General features: G+C 37.3%; 1 protein-coding gene across 1 annotated transcript in view; it reads right to left on the bottom strand.

The window, feature by feature from the left end:
• LOC131051151 (probable protein S-acyltransferase 17) overlaps positions 1-16090 on the bottom strand; it is a 169658-nt gene extending 153568 nt beyond the window's left edge. The window contains exon 1 of the mRNA XM_057985534.2: positions 15844-16090. Coding sequence (XP_057841517.2) covers positions 15844-15992 — 149 coding nt within the window. The 5' untranslated portion in view covers positions 15993-16090. The remainder of the gene's footprint in view (positions 1-15843) is intronic.
• Positions 16091-16330: the final 240 nt, after the last annotated feature.

The raw sequence follows: 16330 nt of genomic DNA, 5'->3' as shown, positions 1-16330 counted from the left end.
TAGTCTTTGATAATATTTTTGCAAAAAGAGCTACAAAGATCATGAAGGTAACCTCAAAACATCAATTTTAAATTCAAATTGAATATTTTATTTTTTAATTTTAGTCTTCCATTATAAATTTGTAACTTTAATCTTTTTGTAATTGTAAATTGTAGGTGTCAAAAACCTTGGTTAAAGTGTCAAAATACCTTTTTGCCTTCCAAAAGCTGATTACTGCCAAAAAGAGCTAAGACTAAGTCAACTGACTTGAACAACTGAACCTGCCAAAAATAGAATTGTCAAATATAGTACTTACTAAAAATAATAAGTCCAAGAAACTTCACCAAAAAGACTGTTCTTCAAACCCTGTAGCTCAACTCGAGACACCCAGAAAAACCCAGTAATCAAGACAACTGACATCAACTTACTAAAAATAGTAAGTTCTGCAAACTCCCCTGAACTGATTGCATGGCATACCACTGCGAAGCTTACAGAAAACCCAGAAGGAAACTTTGATTCATTTTGCCAAACTCCAATCAGAACATCCCTTAAAACTGCAAAGAATCCTCCTAGAAAATAGGAAAACCTAATTCCTCATTCCAAACAGCCTACAAGTCTCCGGAATGGGCCATTGGACCTCTGAGTACTCCTTACTAAGGAAGGAGGCTCATAATGTAATGTCCCCGATATAATTAAATAATAAATTTAATTACTTTATTCTAAGGCCCCAAACTTAATAATAAACATTCCAGACCATTTTATTTAATTAGATTAGGTAAGTCTTAGTTGGATGTGTCGGCCCATTTGTAACCCTTCGGGAAGTTTCCTGGAGCCCATATATATGGCCGAGTTAGTCTTTGTCATAGGTATGCGAATTTTGATATTTTGTTCTCTCCTGTGCAAATTCCTGTTGGAGTTCTCGTATCCGCCATTTCGGAGGTGAAAGACCCTCCCTATTTGGTATCTGCGGTTTTGGTGGGTTTCAACCCTCACCCTATTCTGCTTTGTGTACTTGTTCCGGATCTGGCAATCTGGAACCTCATCATTGTTGAATCAAATTTTACTTCTAGCTTCATTTCTGGTATACATGCATGTTAAAGGATTCCTATCACTCAGAGTTCAATACTTGGTATGCACACAAAAGATCAATCTGTGAAACCGAAGGTAACCCATTGAACCACTGTACCACTCGGCAGACCCTCCACATGTACGGCTTCACCGTACAACCACTCCTTCCTCACACCACTGTACGATCTCTTCCTGTACGACCATTCCATCCCCACACCACCGTACGACCACTCCATCTTCACACCACCGTACGCCCTCTTCACTGTACGACAACTCCCTCTGCTTCACTCTGTACGCCCTTGCCGGTGCACTATCGTACGGCCAAGAACATTTCACACCGTGCGAATTTGCCAATACTGTACCGTACAGTCTGGGAACATTACACATAATGTCTACATACAATGTGGGAAACAAGCAATGAAGCATAAATGAGATCAACATGAAAAGCTAATAAGGTATCATCAAGGCATAAGCTATCATCATTTAAAAAAAGAGAATGATGTGAAGGAAAAGCATCCATACACTCAACATGGAATGTGAAAGAACAATTATTACTATGTTTATTACAATGTATGAAAGAAGGTAATTCATGTAAAGCATGTGAATCTATGGAACTATCATAGCATGTATGAAATGTATCATCACTGGTACACTAATGCCATGCATAGGTAAATCACATGATGGATCCTTGATTAGTATATGCTCATCATTGTTACAAGGTATAGGATCATCATGGAAAAGGTAGTACACGATAAAAGAACGCCTCTCCAGAAGAAACATACATATCCATAGCATAGAATTCTATAAGCATGTCAAGGATGGATGCCATATGATATGAGAGATAGAAATATGTCATGATCTGGTATGTAAATCAGCCATGGAACAAGCCTTAATAGGTGCCATAACGATAGGATAATCTAGGATGGGAGAGTGGGATAAAACATAACTACTTATGCATACCCAAACTCTAAACAAAAGATATAAGCAATATAGCAATCACACTTAGATAAGACTGAAAATATGTGAAAAATCAGAATAATATCAGATCTGGAAATGTGAATTAGAACCCCTTTAGGAAAATAAGGTAAGTAAGGTTTAATGGGATCAATTGTGTTCACCAAAATGTAAAGGAAAAATAGCATAACCTAGAATAATTAATTAGGTGAGCTGAGGATCTGACTATTTAAACAGTTGTAATAGTTGAGTGTGGGGAATGTATATAGAAACAAATGTACTTAGCTTGATAACCTAAGAATGTAATAAGTCTATAAGACTGAGATGGATCTGAATCTAATGCATCTCAAGATCACGAACAATGTGTAATACACTAGCAATTGTCTTGTAATCAAAAAATTCTTATGTGATTGTGCAAAGATGAATCCAAGACTGCAATCTTGTCCTAACCTACCGAACTTGTCATGTATAATGTATGGATTTAAATTGTCAACTTCACCTGGTGTATTTTGATTTTCTCTATGCTTCTTGATATCTATGGAGTATTTACAAATACTTGGTAAGGCTATCAATATGTAATAAGGGAACATTTTCTCCTAGTTCAATCCTCATGAAATGAGTATAAATAATTGAAAACAGCAACCTTCAGTCATGGACGTGCTTCTATTAATGTTTGTGCAAAGCTAGATTCCTTTCAAAGAACCAATTGAAGTGTATAGAATGTTTAATTTGTTAATTGATTCCTTGATTCTTCAATCATTAGAATGAATGTATCTGATCCCTTTAAATATAAGCACATAGCAACATATTACACAAACTTGTTTAGTCAACCCTAGATGGGAAGTGTAAGGGTGGGAAGTCAACCACATGTACAGCGCAAGGGACCTGACTTTGCACAAAATCATGGCATTTATCAATATATCTATGAATCAAAGCATTCCCCTCAAAATAGGCACAAAACTAAATGAAAATAGAATTATTATGCAAATTTCACAATTACAATATTAAATGTTGGAAATATATAATTTGTAATACAGTGTAATCCAGATTAAGATAAGTGTTATGGTTCACATTGTTGATTTTGTAACTAGGTGAGGAAAATAAATAGGATTCGGATTGCCTTAAGGCATCATCCGAATCCTTATAGGGCAGGGCCCTATCTATTGTATTTATATGTAATATGGAAAACCATTAAGGGCTGGACCTAACATGTAAAGGGGCGCATCTCTAGGTCCAACATGTGGACCTATCTCCAGCACACACATTTTGTGGCGTATGGTCTTATGTATTGATCATTTATGATAGGCTGGGCCTAAATGATTGTATTATTAAAAGGACGCATCCCTTCTCCAAACGTGTGGTCCTATATCTTATTTTAGCACATCTCTATGTAGCGCGGGCTCTTGTAACGTGGTGTTGAAGTGTATTTTGTACACTATCAAACACAGAATAAAATACCCAAGGGTACCTTATCCTCTCTTGAGTAAAGCCTCTGAATACTGAAGATATCGCAAAAAGGATCAATCAGGATGACTTCAAGGTTCTTCGTTGTAGGATCTCTACGTGTGGATAAGCACCAGTGGTCGTTGTGAATGTTGTTTCTTCAAGGGGTCTTACGCACTTTGAAAGCTGGTCTATGTTACTCTTACTTGACTGCAGGAACAGGAATTTCCTAACACTAACAAATTCTCAAAAAAGATCAAAAGATAGGGTTTTCGAGAGATGAATTCTAATCTAATCCTAAGAATGACTCAATGTAGGCTAGACTTGGTAAGATTCTACCAGTTTCAGTATTGCCAAGGAATTACAACTCTACTGGAATTGATGCGATCTTCTAAGGTGATTAGTGATTTTCAAATCATCAAGAATTATAGTTACTACCATAAAGATACATATCAATATTTCAATAACGATTGAAGGTTCAAGCAATCTCAATATCTCCAGTTGACCACGCAAGGCGTCCTTACAATCAGTAAGAAGCTAGCGGTTTGGAACGTGAATCTCACCAAAGATCAAGCACAACACTTAGTCCTTCAAACTTAAATACTACTTCGACTGAGAATGATTCAAGAAAGTAAACAACCATGAAGATAGCCACAAGAATTGCAATAAAACACCATAACTTCAATATTTTATTGATCTCAAAGCCAGAATAGACAACAATTGTTCGAAATTCTTTCTCCACTACTCAATCTTGCTACAAAATAACTTTCTTCTCTCCAAAGCTCTCTAACTATTATCTATCTCCTTAATATCTAATGACAAAATGAAAATGAGTGAGGGTATATATAGCATCCTCAATTACAATGAACGGCCCAGATCGAAAGAAGATCAATGGCTGAGATTCTGACACCTAAACCCTAATTAGGGTTTGTTACAAAAAGTTCCCTTTTTAGATGAACATTATTAAATGCATAGCCAAATACTTAATTGGCACAAAAATCGAGGAAACATAGACCAATGATAATTAAGATGCCACATCATCCTCTAACAACCGTTCTTCTAGAACCTTGTTCCCTTTCCAATGCTCTTTCTTAGCATATGCAACGAATCTGGACACAATTCCTTCAACCTCAACAATGGGAATCTCAGGAAGATTCTTCATTCGTTCCTCCAAGTGGATAACCTGATCAAAGGCAGTGAGAAGAGTCGTTTCCCATCCAGGTTCGAGTTCTTTGATCTTCTCAATCAGGAGCATAGTAGTGAACATTAGATCTCGTTGCTCATCTGTGATGACATTCTCATCTTTGCAAAAGATGACCTTGACTCTCTCTTCCAACTCTTGGAGGTCCACATCCGTCTCAACTTCGATCCTCCTGCCAAGAATGGTACACAACACTTCAAACACCTTATCCTGAATTGGATGGATGACACCTTCAACTTGATTGCATTTGGTGTTGATGTCTTCGAAAAGAACCTCTTTCATCTGGAGTAGAGTTGACCACTGAAGTAGGTTATGAGCTCCTCCATCCATTATCTTTTCTTGTGCTAGGATCTTCCTTGGTGTTTGCCTGATTACTTGCAGAACAGGAATGATAACATCTCTAGTGTGAGTGAAAGCGGCTACAGTTATCATTAGGTTGTGGACGATCTCAAGGACCTGGATAGCTCGGTGGATTGTCTTCATCATTGTTGTTGTAAATTCAACAGCTACCGTGTGGGATTTGTCAATCCAAGAGCTCATAAGCTGAACCAAGCTCTTGACTCTTTCTGCTTCGCCAACTGATTCAGGGGGAAGTGCTTGCACAGGAGATACTGCTGGATCCTGACGTCTCAAGGGCTGATTGAGATGGCTAAAGTAGCCTCTCCAAGCACCGACCTCTCTCTCAAGCTTCCTATTCTTTTCCATTTCTTCTTTAAGTTTGCCCTTAAGTGCTTCAAATGAATCGATTGCCTCATCCATTGCCTGTTCAGTAGTGAGTGGACCCAGCTCAAATGTTTCTACATCATACCCATCTGCAAGAATTTCACCTTCATACTTGTCCACTACTGGTGTAGCTATCTGCAATTTCCTGGATCCTGTCTCATCTCTGATCACCTTGGGCATCTTGGTGGCCTTCTTATTCTCCATTACCTCTTGAGAATTTCCTATAAGGCTCTTTAAGTCAATCACATCTTCTTCATCTTCAATCACAATCACCCTTGTCAGTCTCTCTTTCAACCAATCTGGAATGGCGAATCTTGTCTCTCTCACTTGTATTTCCTTTGGTAATGGTTCATCTTCTCGGAGAGAAGATGTCGCCTCATCATCATTTTCCTGATCTTCCTGTAGCTCATCGATTTGTAGAGGTTGACTTGATGAATGTTGAGGTGCTTGTCCCTTCTCCGGTTTATCATTTTGTACCATGGATTCCATAGATTCATCAATCTCAGGTACCATCTTCTCTTGATCTTCCGCTTGACTTGCCTTCTTTCCATGTCGAGAAGATGTGCCTAATGAGCGATCTCGATTTGACTCTTGCTTCTTCTTGGAGGGTTCTCTTTTCTCAAGTCTTTCTTTCCTCTTTGCGCCTCTAGGATGAGAATTGTCCTCACTTACACTCGCTCCCCCTTCTTCTGGTCTTTCCTCCAAAGTAAAAGTCATTGGTATGTTCTGCTCTCTTAACTTTTGATGTTGTACATCCACCCATCTGCGAGTACATGACAAAACTGGAGCCATCAAAGCTCTCAAGTCCGAAATCTCAGGCTCGCTCCAATCTATCTTCACTCTCTTATCTTCTTTGTCATAGGATGACTGGAGATGTCTGCCACTGTCCTGAGCTTGATCGGCTACTCTGTAAACTTTGCATTTCCTGATGAAATCTAAAGGTAATCTGGAATGCATCTTTCTTTTCACTTCTAAATCACTTGAGAGATTCATCCAAAAGTCTTCCACCTGAAACTCATGTCCGTACTTCCTAGCAACTGTCTCCTCCATATAACCATAAGGATCAAAATTCTCCCGCGGGGCAAAGAAGGTGAATGAATACAAGGCTAATTCCTTCTCTGCATCCTCTGAAGGTTGAGTATTAGGACATACCTCAATTGAATTCCCCAATATGATAGGTACGGGAATTCCATTTCCATGCTTGAGTCTGGATACCTTTGCACAAGCTACCAATTGTCTGGTTACCTCAAGTAGCACTATCCTGTCTGTCGGATACCTCGGCAACATGTAGGGAGGTGAAGGACATCCCTGAACTCTAATGTATGTAAACTTTTGAAATTGGATGAACCATGCACCATACCTCTTCACAAGCTCTTGTGCATCCGAAGATAGTCGATTGTGAATCCCGCCTTGCAATATCCCAATGATGTTCATCGTGAAGGTATCATTGACTAACTTGTAGTCACTTCCAGGTGGATGATGCAAATGAACATAAGAGTCACAAACTCTCACTTCTTCGGACCCTCTTCTGATCACTCCTCTGTGAGGTAGCCCTGCATACTCAAAACTCCTGATCAAGGCATATATGACATATGAGCTCATGTGGAATGACTTGGTAGGCCTTAGTCTTCTCAACTGCACATCCAAGCTATTGCTAATAATTCTGGCCCAATGAATCGTTCCTTTCCCTTGGACAATCACTTGAATGAAGTAGAACATCCATTTCTCGAAGTAGAAGGCTTGAGGAGCCCTTGTAATTCGATTGAGCAAAGTTATCAAATCTCTGTACTCCTCTTGGAAATCAATCCTATGCGGTGTATTAAGAATCTTGTTCAGGCGAGGATGACTTTTGAGCAACCAATTCTTATTGATGAGATTCAGGCAAGTGTTGAGATCATCTTCATACATTGACCTGGCTCCCTCTAGGCTTTTGTAAATCATATCCTTATGCTTTGGAAGATGGAGAGCCTCACTTATAGCCTCTTCTGAAAGGTAAGCCAAAGTGTTTCCTTCCTTGGATACGATCGATCTCGATTGTGAGTTATAATGGCGAGCACACTCGATCATCAACTCATGACACTGGACTGCTAGGGGGAAACCGGCTGCCTTGATGATGCCACTTTCAATTATCTTCTTCGCAATAGGTGATGGCTTGCCAATGTAGGGAACCTCTCGAAACTTCTTCACACTGAAGTTTCCCATGTTGGTATCTCTGATATTGCTCCATTTGGACACGATCCTAGTCTCCAATTCTTCGTTCTTCTGATCTTCCTTCATGAGAGCCGGGCGACTAGTAGATGCTCCCGCCTTTGGAGTCGCCATCTTGACACCTACACAACATTTCACAATTAGTAATATATCTTGAAGCGTAGAAATATAGAGTGAAAAGGAAGATTTAATTAGGAAACCTCATGATAAATCCTAAGTTATCATTTCCTAATTAATTACGCAATACTTGGATTTTTCAAAAACAAATGTTCAAAATTCAAATCTTCAACAATGGTGTCAAGATGATTTCGCCATACCTCCACTTGAGTATTAAACTCTAAGAAATGATGCAAAAATAGGTGAATTTCGCTAAGCAAAATGTAGATCAAAGTTCTCCCTTGGATAAAATGCGCCTCCTTTAGCCTTCACAAGAATCAACTCCACTTCCTTCTAGCCTTCAACACTTGAAAGAAAATCGCTCCAAACAAACCAGATTTCGCACCTTCAATTAGCCTTCGAAATTCGCACTTGAAGCAATGATTGAATAATTTGAATTGTGAAAAAACACCTCCAATATATAGAGCGCTCACCCCTTTGCTCCCTCTACGCTGACTTGGCAAAAAGAGGTTAAAAAATAAATAAAATTCCCAAAAAGGGGGGCCGACTTGGCAAAATAAATGAAAATAAGGCCTTAAGCGCTTCATACTTAATTTTAATTTAATAAAAATTAATTTTAAATGCCTCCAAGATAGAAGTTCGATTTTTTAAGGCTTAAAATTAATTTATAAAATGCCAATATGTCTTTTATTAAATGCCAATTTAATTTTTATTTTTTTCAAATGCCTCAAAATTAGCAATTTTGGCGATCTAATGCAATTTGGAGAATGTTAATTTTTAAAACAAGGCTTAATGAGATTTCATGAGGATTTCGCCCTGGATCCTCTCTGAGGGTCGGGAGCGACTTTTGATTTTTAGCCTTGAATATTCCACATTTCAACTTGAAAATCTCCTGGAGGGTAAATTGATATCCCGTTAACGTGTTGCACTTCAAATTTGACATTTTTTATGAGGAAAAAAAGGTGAAAATGCAAATTTCGCTCTGGACCTTCACTGAGGGTCAGGAGCGATTTTTCATTTTTTGCTCAAGTTTAGCACTTTTCAACCTCCAAAACTTCTTCAAGATGTTTCAACTAGGTCCTTTCATGGAATTGCAAACTTAACTTTGTCAAATTTTGGGAAAAAGGTGGGTTTTTGAAGTTTCTCGCTGTGGGCCTTCAGTGAGGGTCCGTAGCGATTTTTTGATTTTGAGCTTGATTTTCCATCATTTTTCATTAAAACTTTGTTCATCATTTGGCAATGCCTTCCCTTAATCCACTCCAACCAAATTCGTTTTGTTGTTGCAAGGTAAAATGAGGATTTTCAACAATATCGCTATGGGCCCTCTCTGAGGGTCCGGAGCGATTTTTCGCTATGGGCCTTCACTAAGGGTCCGTAGCGATTTTTCACTTTCTGACCAAAATCATCAAGTTTTAAATGCAAAATAATATTCATCCTGCCCTTGGAGGTCTTTTCTCCTTGTCCAAACCTTGCCTTAGCACCATTTTGAAGAAAACATGCATTTTTTGAAAATCTCGCTGTGGGCCTTCAGTGAGGGTCCGTAGCGATTTTTTGGTTCTAGGCAAATTCCTTCATCTTTTAATCTTCAAATCACCTCCAAGGCATAACACATCACGTTCTCCTCCTGTCCAAGCAAGATTTTATCTCAATTCTTCAAACCAAGGAGAGAAAATTGGAAAATCGCTATGGGCCCTCTCTAAGGGTCCGTAGCGATTTTTGTAATTGCCTTCAAAATATTGATTCTCAACGATTTCTTTTCACTTCAAGGCTTTTCAAACATCGTTTCTAACCCATGCCTAACCTTAGCTTTCCTCAAACTTGGATGAAAACTTCCCATTTTAGGTTTCTCACTGTGGGCCTTCAGTGAGGGTCCGTAGCGATTTCTCGCTGTGGGCCTTCAGTGAGAGTCCGTAGCGATTTTTTCATTTTGGGTTGATTTCCTCTTGTGTTGATCCTCCAAATTATATTCAACGGATAGACCTTGCCTTCCTCCATCCCCTCCAATCATGAAATCACTTTGATCTTGAAAGAATAATGCATATTTGAAAATCTCGCTGTGGGCCCTCTCTGAGGGTCCGTAGCGATTTTTGCTACCTGGACCAGAATGCTTCACTTTTCATCTAAAAATCACCTTGCTAAGGGAGATGTCATCTTGTTTTTTGCTATGAATAAAAATTCATGTCCAAGAATTGTCCAAAAATGTGCACACAAAGAAAATCGCTGTGGGCCTTCTCTAAGGGTCCGTAGCGACTTTACCTTTCCTATGAAAAACTCCTTCAATTTATCATCTTTGATCAAGTCTGGATACTTCATTATGCTCATTCTATCCTTCACCACACTTTTGACCTCTCAGATCGACCAAATAAGGCTAGCAATGACCCTTATAAGATTTCTCGCTGTGGGCCCTCTCTGAGGGTCCGTAGCGATTTTTCTATTTTCAACAAGGTCCTTGATCATTTCTAGCCAAAACTTCTTCAGGTGGGTGGAGAAAGTCATTTATTTTCCATTTATGATCAAAACTTGGTCTCTTTTCATTGCAAAATGAAGGAAATCAAAATCTCGCTGTGGGCCTTCTCTGAGGGTCCGTAGCGATTTTTTCCTTAGCTTCCAAAATTCACCATATTTCACGTCTTCAAACCTTCCAGAGCATAAAGTCATGTTCAATCATCCTTCCAGGAGACCCTGCACAAAGTAATTTAGAAAAGTCAGTGACAAATATGTCTTAAACAACATTTTCGCCCTGGGCCCTCTCTGAGGGTCAGGAGCGATTTTACCCTTTTAGGCCAAACTGCTTCAAATTTAAGTCCCAAACTGCTTCACAAGGCAAAGTTAGGTCATTTTCAAGGTCAGGAACCAGTTAGCAAGCTCATCAAAAACAAGAAATTGCACTTGGGATAAATTTCGCCCTGGGCCCTCTTTGAGGGTCAAGAGCGATTTGTCTGCTTCAGGTATCATCTTGCTTCAAAAATTTGATCAAAACTCACCTAGGCAAGAACACACAATTTCACCTTCAAAAATGCTAACACTTAGTCAAAATTGGATTTTACCCTAACTTAAGACCTATTTGACTCTCCTGAAAGACTTACCTTACTTCAATCATCTCAATCTTCGGGAGGACGCTTAACAACTTTCAAAATTTGACTGGACTCAGCTTGAATAACATCAAAAAGAACCCCTAAGGTTTAGCCCTAGTCCAGACAGACAACTCACTCACTCAAAACCCTAAAAGCAGAGAGAGGAACAAACAAAACAAAAGCGAAAAACAGAGGGGGTCCCCATTCTAATGGGGCGATGTGTGAAATGGTCACAACACGTGGAAACTATATTGTTTAGGTCCCATGCTTATGGTGGTGTGTGGAACTAATATTATAGTGTTGGCCCCAATGATGGATTGGGCCGACCCAAGATAGGGCTCACCTCTTGTATATATGCACAAGCATATCACTAGTTGAAAATGCAATCAAGCAATCCGAATATTAGACAATCAATGTGAAGACCCTGTGCTCTGCAATAAAATGTCAATGCGAATTCTGATCAAGGAATCAGCGAATTACTTCTGCCATTAGCATTTGCCATACATGCGATCTTGGACAGTGAATACATTGAAGAGGATAGCAAGTTCCTCTTGAAGGTCTACAAACATCATTAGGTCTGCAATCTTCAGTGAAGAACTACGAAGAGTTGGAAGTTGTATGCTGATGATATTCTTATATAAGAAAGAGATAAGTCTGCTATCTTCTGTTGTTACATTGTGCCCTAGCTGGCTTACGACTGTAACTCTAATTCTGCCCTAGGTTGACAGTTATATCAGATAAGTAATCTGATCTTTATTGCCATTGTATTCTACAATTAATAAAAGGATCTAGATCTGATTTGTTGCTGGGTTTTTCCTCCAAGAGGGAGGTTTTCCCAGGGTAGTCTTGTGTTGTGTGTTCCTCTATTTGTATGCTTTACTGTGCAACTTTAGTTTTCTGTTTATTGTGAATAATCTGATCATGAAAACTAACATGGTATCAAAGCCTAGGTTTGCATGTGCAATGATCAGATTTACAGCCTGGACTTCTAAGTGCAGATCTAGGGTTTTCAGATGATTACATGCACAATCAAGGTCCTTCATCTGCATCAATGGATTCCTCATCCTCTTAGTGTCTTAGAACCTTCAAAGGTGATGAATCTCAACTTATTTCAAGGGAGATAGGTAAGTGAAGTTGTAGGTGATTTGAAGCTACCTTAAAACTTACCTTATTTTGATACTTGCTGTCATCCTTATATTTCTGCTATCATATACCTGCTATCACTTATATATTCAATGTATTCATGGCTGAATAGTGATAGTGTACATATATGGATGTGTATTAACTATTAGGATCCAAGTATAGGTAAATGTCTTCTATCTATATGTCTGAATCTGTGTGTTGAGGGTTTGTAAGGGTTGGTGTTTTGTTTTACTATATCATGTCTCTAAGGTAATCTAATGTCTACTCTTGAAGATAATGTTTTCAGATTATGTCTCTCTAAAGAAAGCTTTCATGCATGACCTGAGAAGCCCTCCCTCAATCAAATCTTGTCATCAGACTAATTATGAAAGTCTACCTTTCATCTCTCTCTTTTAAGATGCTATGGGTCCACTTCGTAAGTAAGAATGAATCATCAGGTCTGTGAATTCTTTATTTAGATAGGGTTTTAGAGGGAGTCTTGATATCTTTTAATATCTCATTTTCATTCTTGGGTTCTAATCATTATGGTTTAATAGAGGAATTGATAATATATATCTAATGTATATTCCTTGTCTATTGCAAAATGTTTATTTATGATGATGCTAACCATGATACACTGGGTGTATCATCCACCCTCTGCGGAGTGCAAGGTGGCAGTTCTCCCTCACCCTCTGCGGAGTGCAAGGTGGCAGTTCTCCCTCACCCTCTGCGGAGTGCAAGGTGAGTCCACCCTCTGCGGAGTGCAAGGTGGTAGTTCTTTCCACCCTCTGCGGAGTGCAAGGTGGTAGTTCTTTCCACCCTCTGCGGAGTGCAAGGTGAGTTCACCCTCTACGGTGTGCAAGGTGACAGATTGTCCTTCTCTGGGAGAAGTCTATGTATCCTCTGCGGTTGTGCATGATTTATGTTATATGGTTATATATATCTTTGAGTATTAATTATTGCAGGTGTGCATATGGAAAGGTCTCTTTCATCCTCTGTGGATGTGCATGATGAAAGATAATGGTGTTATATGCAAGTTCCCAGGAAAGTGTGAAGTTATGAAGCGTTGGCTTCTTCCTCTACAGGCATTGCTAGAGAAGATCATGTAAAGGTTCATTGTAATGTAATTGCGTGATCAAATCACGAATTGTATATTGATTGAACTATTAGGGTTGGGCCCTAATCCTAAACCTTGTAAATGTTCATGCCATGGGTTTGTCCATGTGAATTTGGTTATGTATTTATTTTCCTCCCTAGTTAAGAGGGAGTGTTGATTTTGTAACTAGGTTAGGAAAATAAATAGGATTCGGATTGCCTTAAGGCATCATCTGAATCCTTATAGGGCAGGGCCCTATCTATTGTATTTATATGTAATATGTAAAACCATTAAGGGCTGGACCTAACATGTAAAGGGGCGCATCTCTAGGTCCAACGTGTGGACCTATCTCCAGCACACACATTTTGTGGCGTATAGTCTTATGTATTGATCATTTATGATAGGCCGGGCCTAAATGATTGTATTATTAAAAGGACGCATCCCTTCTCCAAACGTGTGGTCCTATATCTTATTTTAGCACATCTCTATGTAGCGTGGGCTCTTGTAACGTGGAAACTATATTGTTTAGGTCTCATGCTTATGGTGGCGTGTGGAACTAATATTATAGTGTTGGCCCCAAGGATGGATTGGGCCGACCCAAGATAGGGCTCACCTCTTGTATATATGCACAAGCATATCACTAGTCGAAAATGCAATCAAGCAATCCGAATATTAGACAATCAATGTGAAGACCCTGTGCTCTGCAATAAAAGGTCGATGCGAATTCTGATCAAGGAATCAGCGAATTACTTCTGCCATCAGCATTTGCCATACATGCGATCTTGGACAGTGAATACATTGAAGAGGATAGCGAGTTCCTCTTGAAGGTCTACAAACATCATTAGGTCTGCAATCTTCAGTGAAGAACTACGAAGAGCTGGAAGCTGTATGTTGATGATATTCTTATATAAGAAAGAGATAAGTCTGCTATCTTCTGCTGTTACATTGTGCCCTAGTTGGGTTACGACTGTAACTCTAATTCTGCCCTAGGTTGACAGTTATATCAGATAAGTAATCTGATCTTTATTGCCATTGTATTCTATAATTAATAAAAGGATCTAGATCTGATTTGTTGCTGGGTTTTTCCTCCAAGAGGGAGGTTTTCCCAGGGTAGTCTTGAGTTGTGTAATCCTCTATTTGTATGCTATACTGTGCAACTTTAGTTTTCTGTTTATTGTGGATAATCTGATCATGAAAACTAACACACATTTGAATGACGTGCTCCTCCTTCAATTAATAGTATGGAATTTGTGTTACATTCTCCTATTAAAGAATCTCATAAAGTTAACTACCCACTTGATGCGACTTTCATGATTTTGAAGACCTATACTTCCATTTTTGTTCAAGCCTACATTTAACCCCAAATAACCCTAAATTGACTAATATTCAGGAATTTGTTACGACACCAAATCACTCTGAAAATAATCAGTTTTCTGTTTCAGTGCTTAGTTATTCAGATTAATTTATACGAGAGCGATCTAGAAGTTAAGGTTAAACTTTAAACTTTGCAAAAATGAAAATGTAACATATTACAATTAAGATAAAATCAAAAGGAAATATAGAAAATTCAAAGATCTAACTCTTCAAATACATGAACCAGCCATGTCTTTAAATAGTTGAAATAGAATTTGAATGTTAACCCTAAACATTGTAAACAAAAAATTCTAAAAACTGTCGCACAAGGGTTTACAAATAAAAACAAATAGAAAATGTGGAAATCTCAAAGATTCAACCCTTTAAATTGATGAATCAACCCTCCATCTTAAAATTTCAGAAATACATATTTCAGGTTAGGAAGAAATAATTGTAATAATATGTGATCCAAATTAAAAGAAAAATAAAAGGTACAGAGTTATGCCTTCAAATTATAGATATATATATATATATATTTAATAGTGAAAACTAAAAATTGAAAGAAAAATTTAACACAGCATAATCTTATAAAACAAACAAATGCATATATAAAAATCTCAGATTTTAACTTTTTATGTAAATGAATCAAACTTTCACCTTCAAAAACTGAAGTATATCTAGATATTAGACACTAAACTTTGAAAAAGAAAAACTGTTTCCTCTATATGAAAAAATAAAAAAATAAAAAGTGTAAAAAGCTCAAAAGTCTAACTCTTTAAAGAATGAGTAGACTCTGCACGTTTCAATTAAAGATAAATATCTGAAAATTAATTCAAACTGTTAGTGAAAAAAAAAACACTCTATGAATCCAAAAAATAAAAAAAGAAAATGTAGAAATTTAAAAGATTTATCTCTGAAGAAAATAAAGAACTCTAACTGTATACTAAGTCAACATAAAAAATTAAAAAAACTCTCAAACATTGAAAATTTAAAAATCAAATAGTAACACTGTGTAATCTAGATTTTAAAATAAATTAAAAAACTAAAAAAATTGAATTCTTAAAATAAATTAATCTTCAACATTTAAATTACAGACAAATGTTATATATCAAAGGCAAAAGATTGCACATAAATATTAGCTTAAGTTTTTAAAATTTCATCTTTACTCAAACTAAACCTAAACTTTGTAAATAAAAAAATATAACACGGCAGAATATACAGTGCAAGAATTTATCTAGATGACATAGTTAAACCCTAAATGTTGCAAATAAAACAAAAATATTATAAGAGAATCGATCCACCGCCCTTGAACTTCGAAATTGGGTAAAATATAACTGGACAGTCAACCAATTCAAAATATTTTTCTCGCTCATTCAAATCACAAACTTAATGATAATAAGGAATAGCAAATAATGAAATATGGCCGCAGAGTTTAAAGTTTATCAAATCAAATTAGCAGCAAAAAGAAATTAATACTTAAAAAGGAGAAACGTATTTTTACATACAAAATTAAATCGTAGAGTCCCGAAGTGATAAAATAATTGATTTTCTCCACAAATGTGCCTTCAAATATAGGCCATTGCCCGCATAAAAAAGCAACAAGTACTAAGATAGTTAAGCATCCGTGCAACAATAACACCCATTGAAGAGCCATGGTTTTGCATCTGTTTTCTTTTTCACATTCCTGTGCTCCACTCTACCATTTTTATCGCAGAAAAGGATCTTCCGACAAATTTAGCGCTCACATCCATACGCGTGTTTTGTATTATATATTTTGTGTGTATATATCATATGTATATACAATGGATTTTGACTTTCAAATCCAACGTGGGAAAAGAAGATTCGATGTGCATTTTTTTTTAAATTTAAATTCTTTAAAAACATTTAATGTATATTTATATTAATTTTTATTTAATTTTGTGTTTATTTTGGTAAAATATTTTTAATGTAATAGCATTCAACAAGAATATTTTGACATTTATTTTTATTTTA

The sequence above is a fragment of the Cryptomeria japonica genome, chromosome 9 (genome assembly GCF_030272615.1).
Source record: "Cryptomeria japonica chromosome 9, Sugi_1.0, whole genome shotgun sequence".
In the NCBI taxonomy this organism is placed as follows: domain Eukaryota; kingdom Viridiplantae; phylum Streptophyta; class Pinopsida; order Cupressales; family Cupressaceae; genus Cryptomeria; species Cryptomeria japonica.
This window is presented reverse-complemented; position numbering and strand designations above follow the sequence as displayed.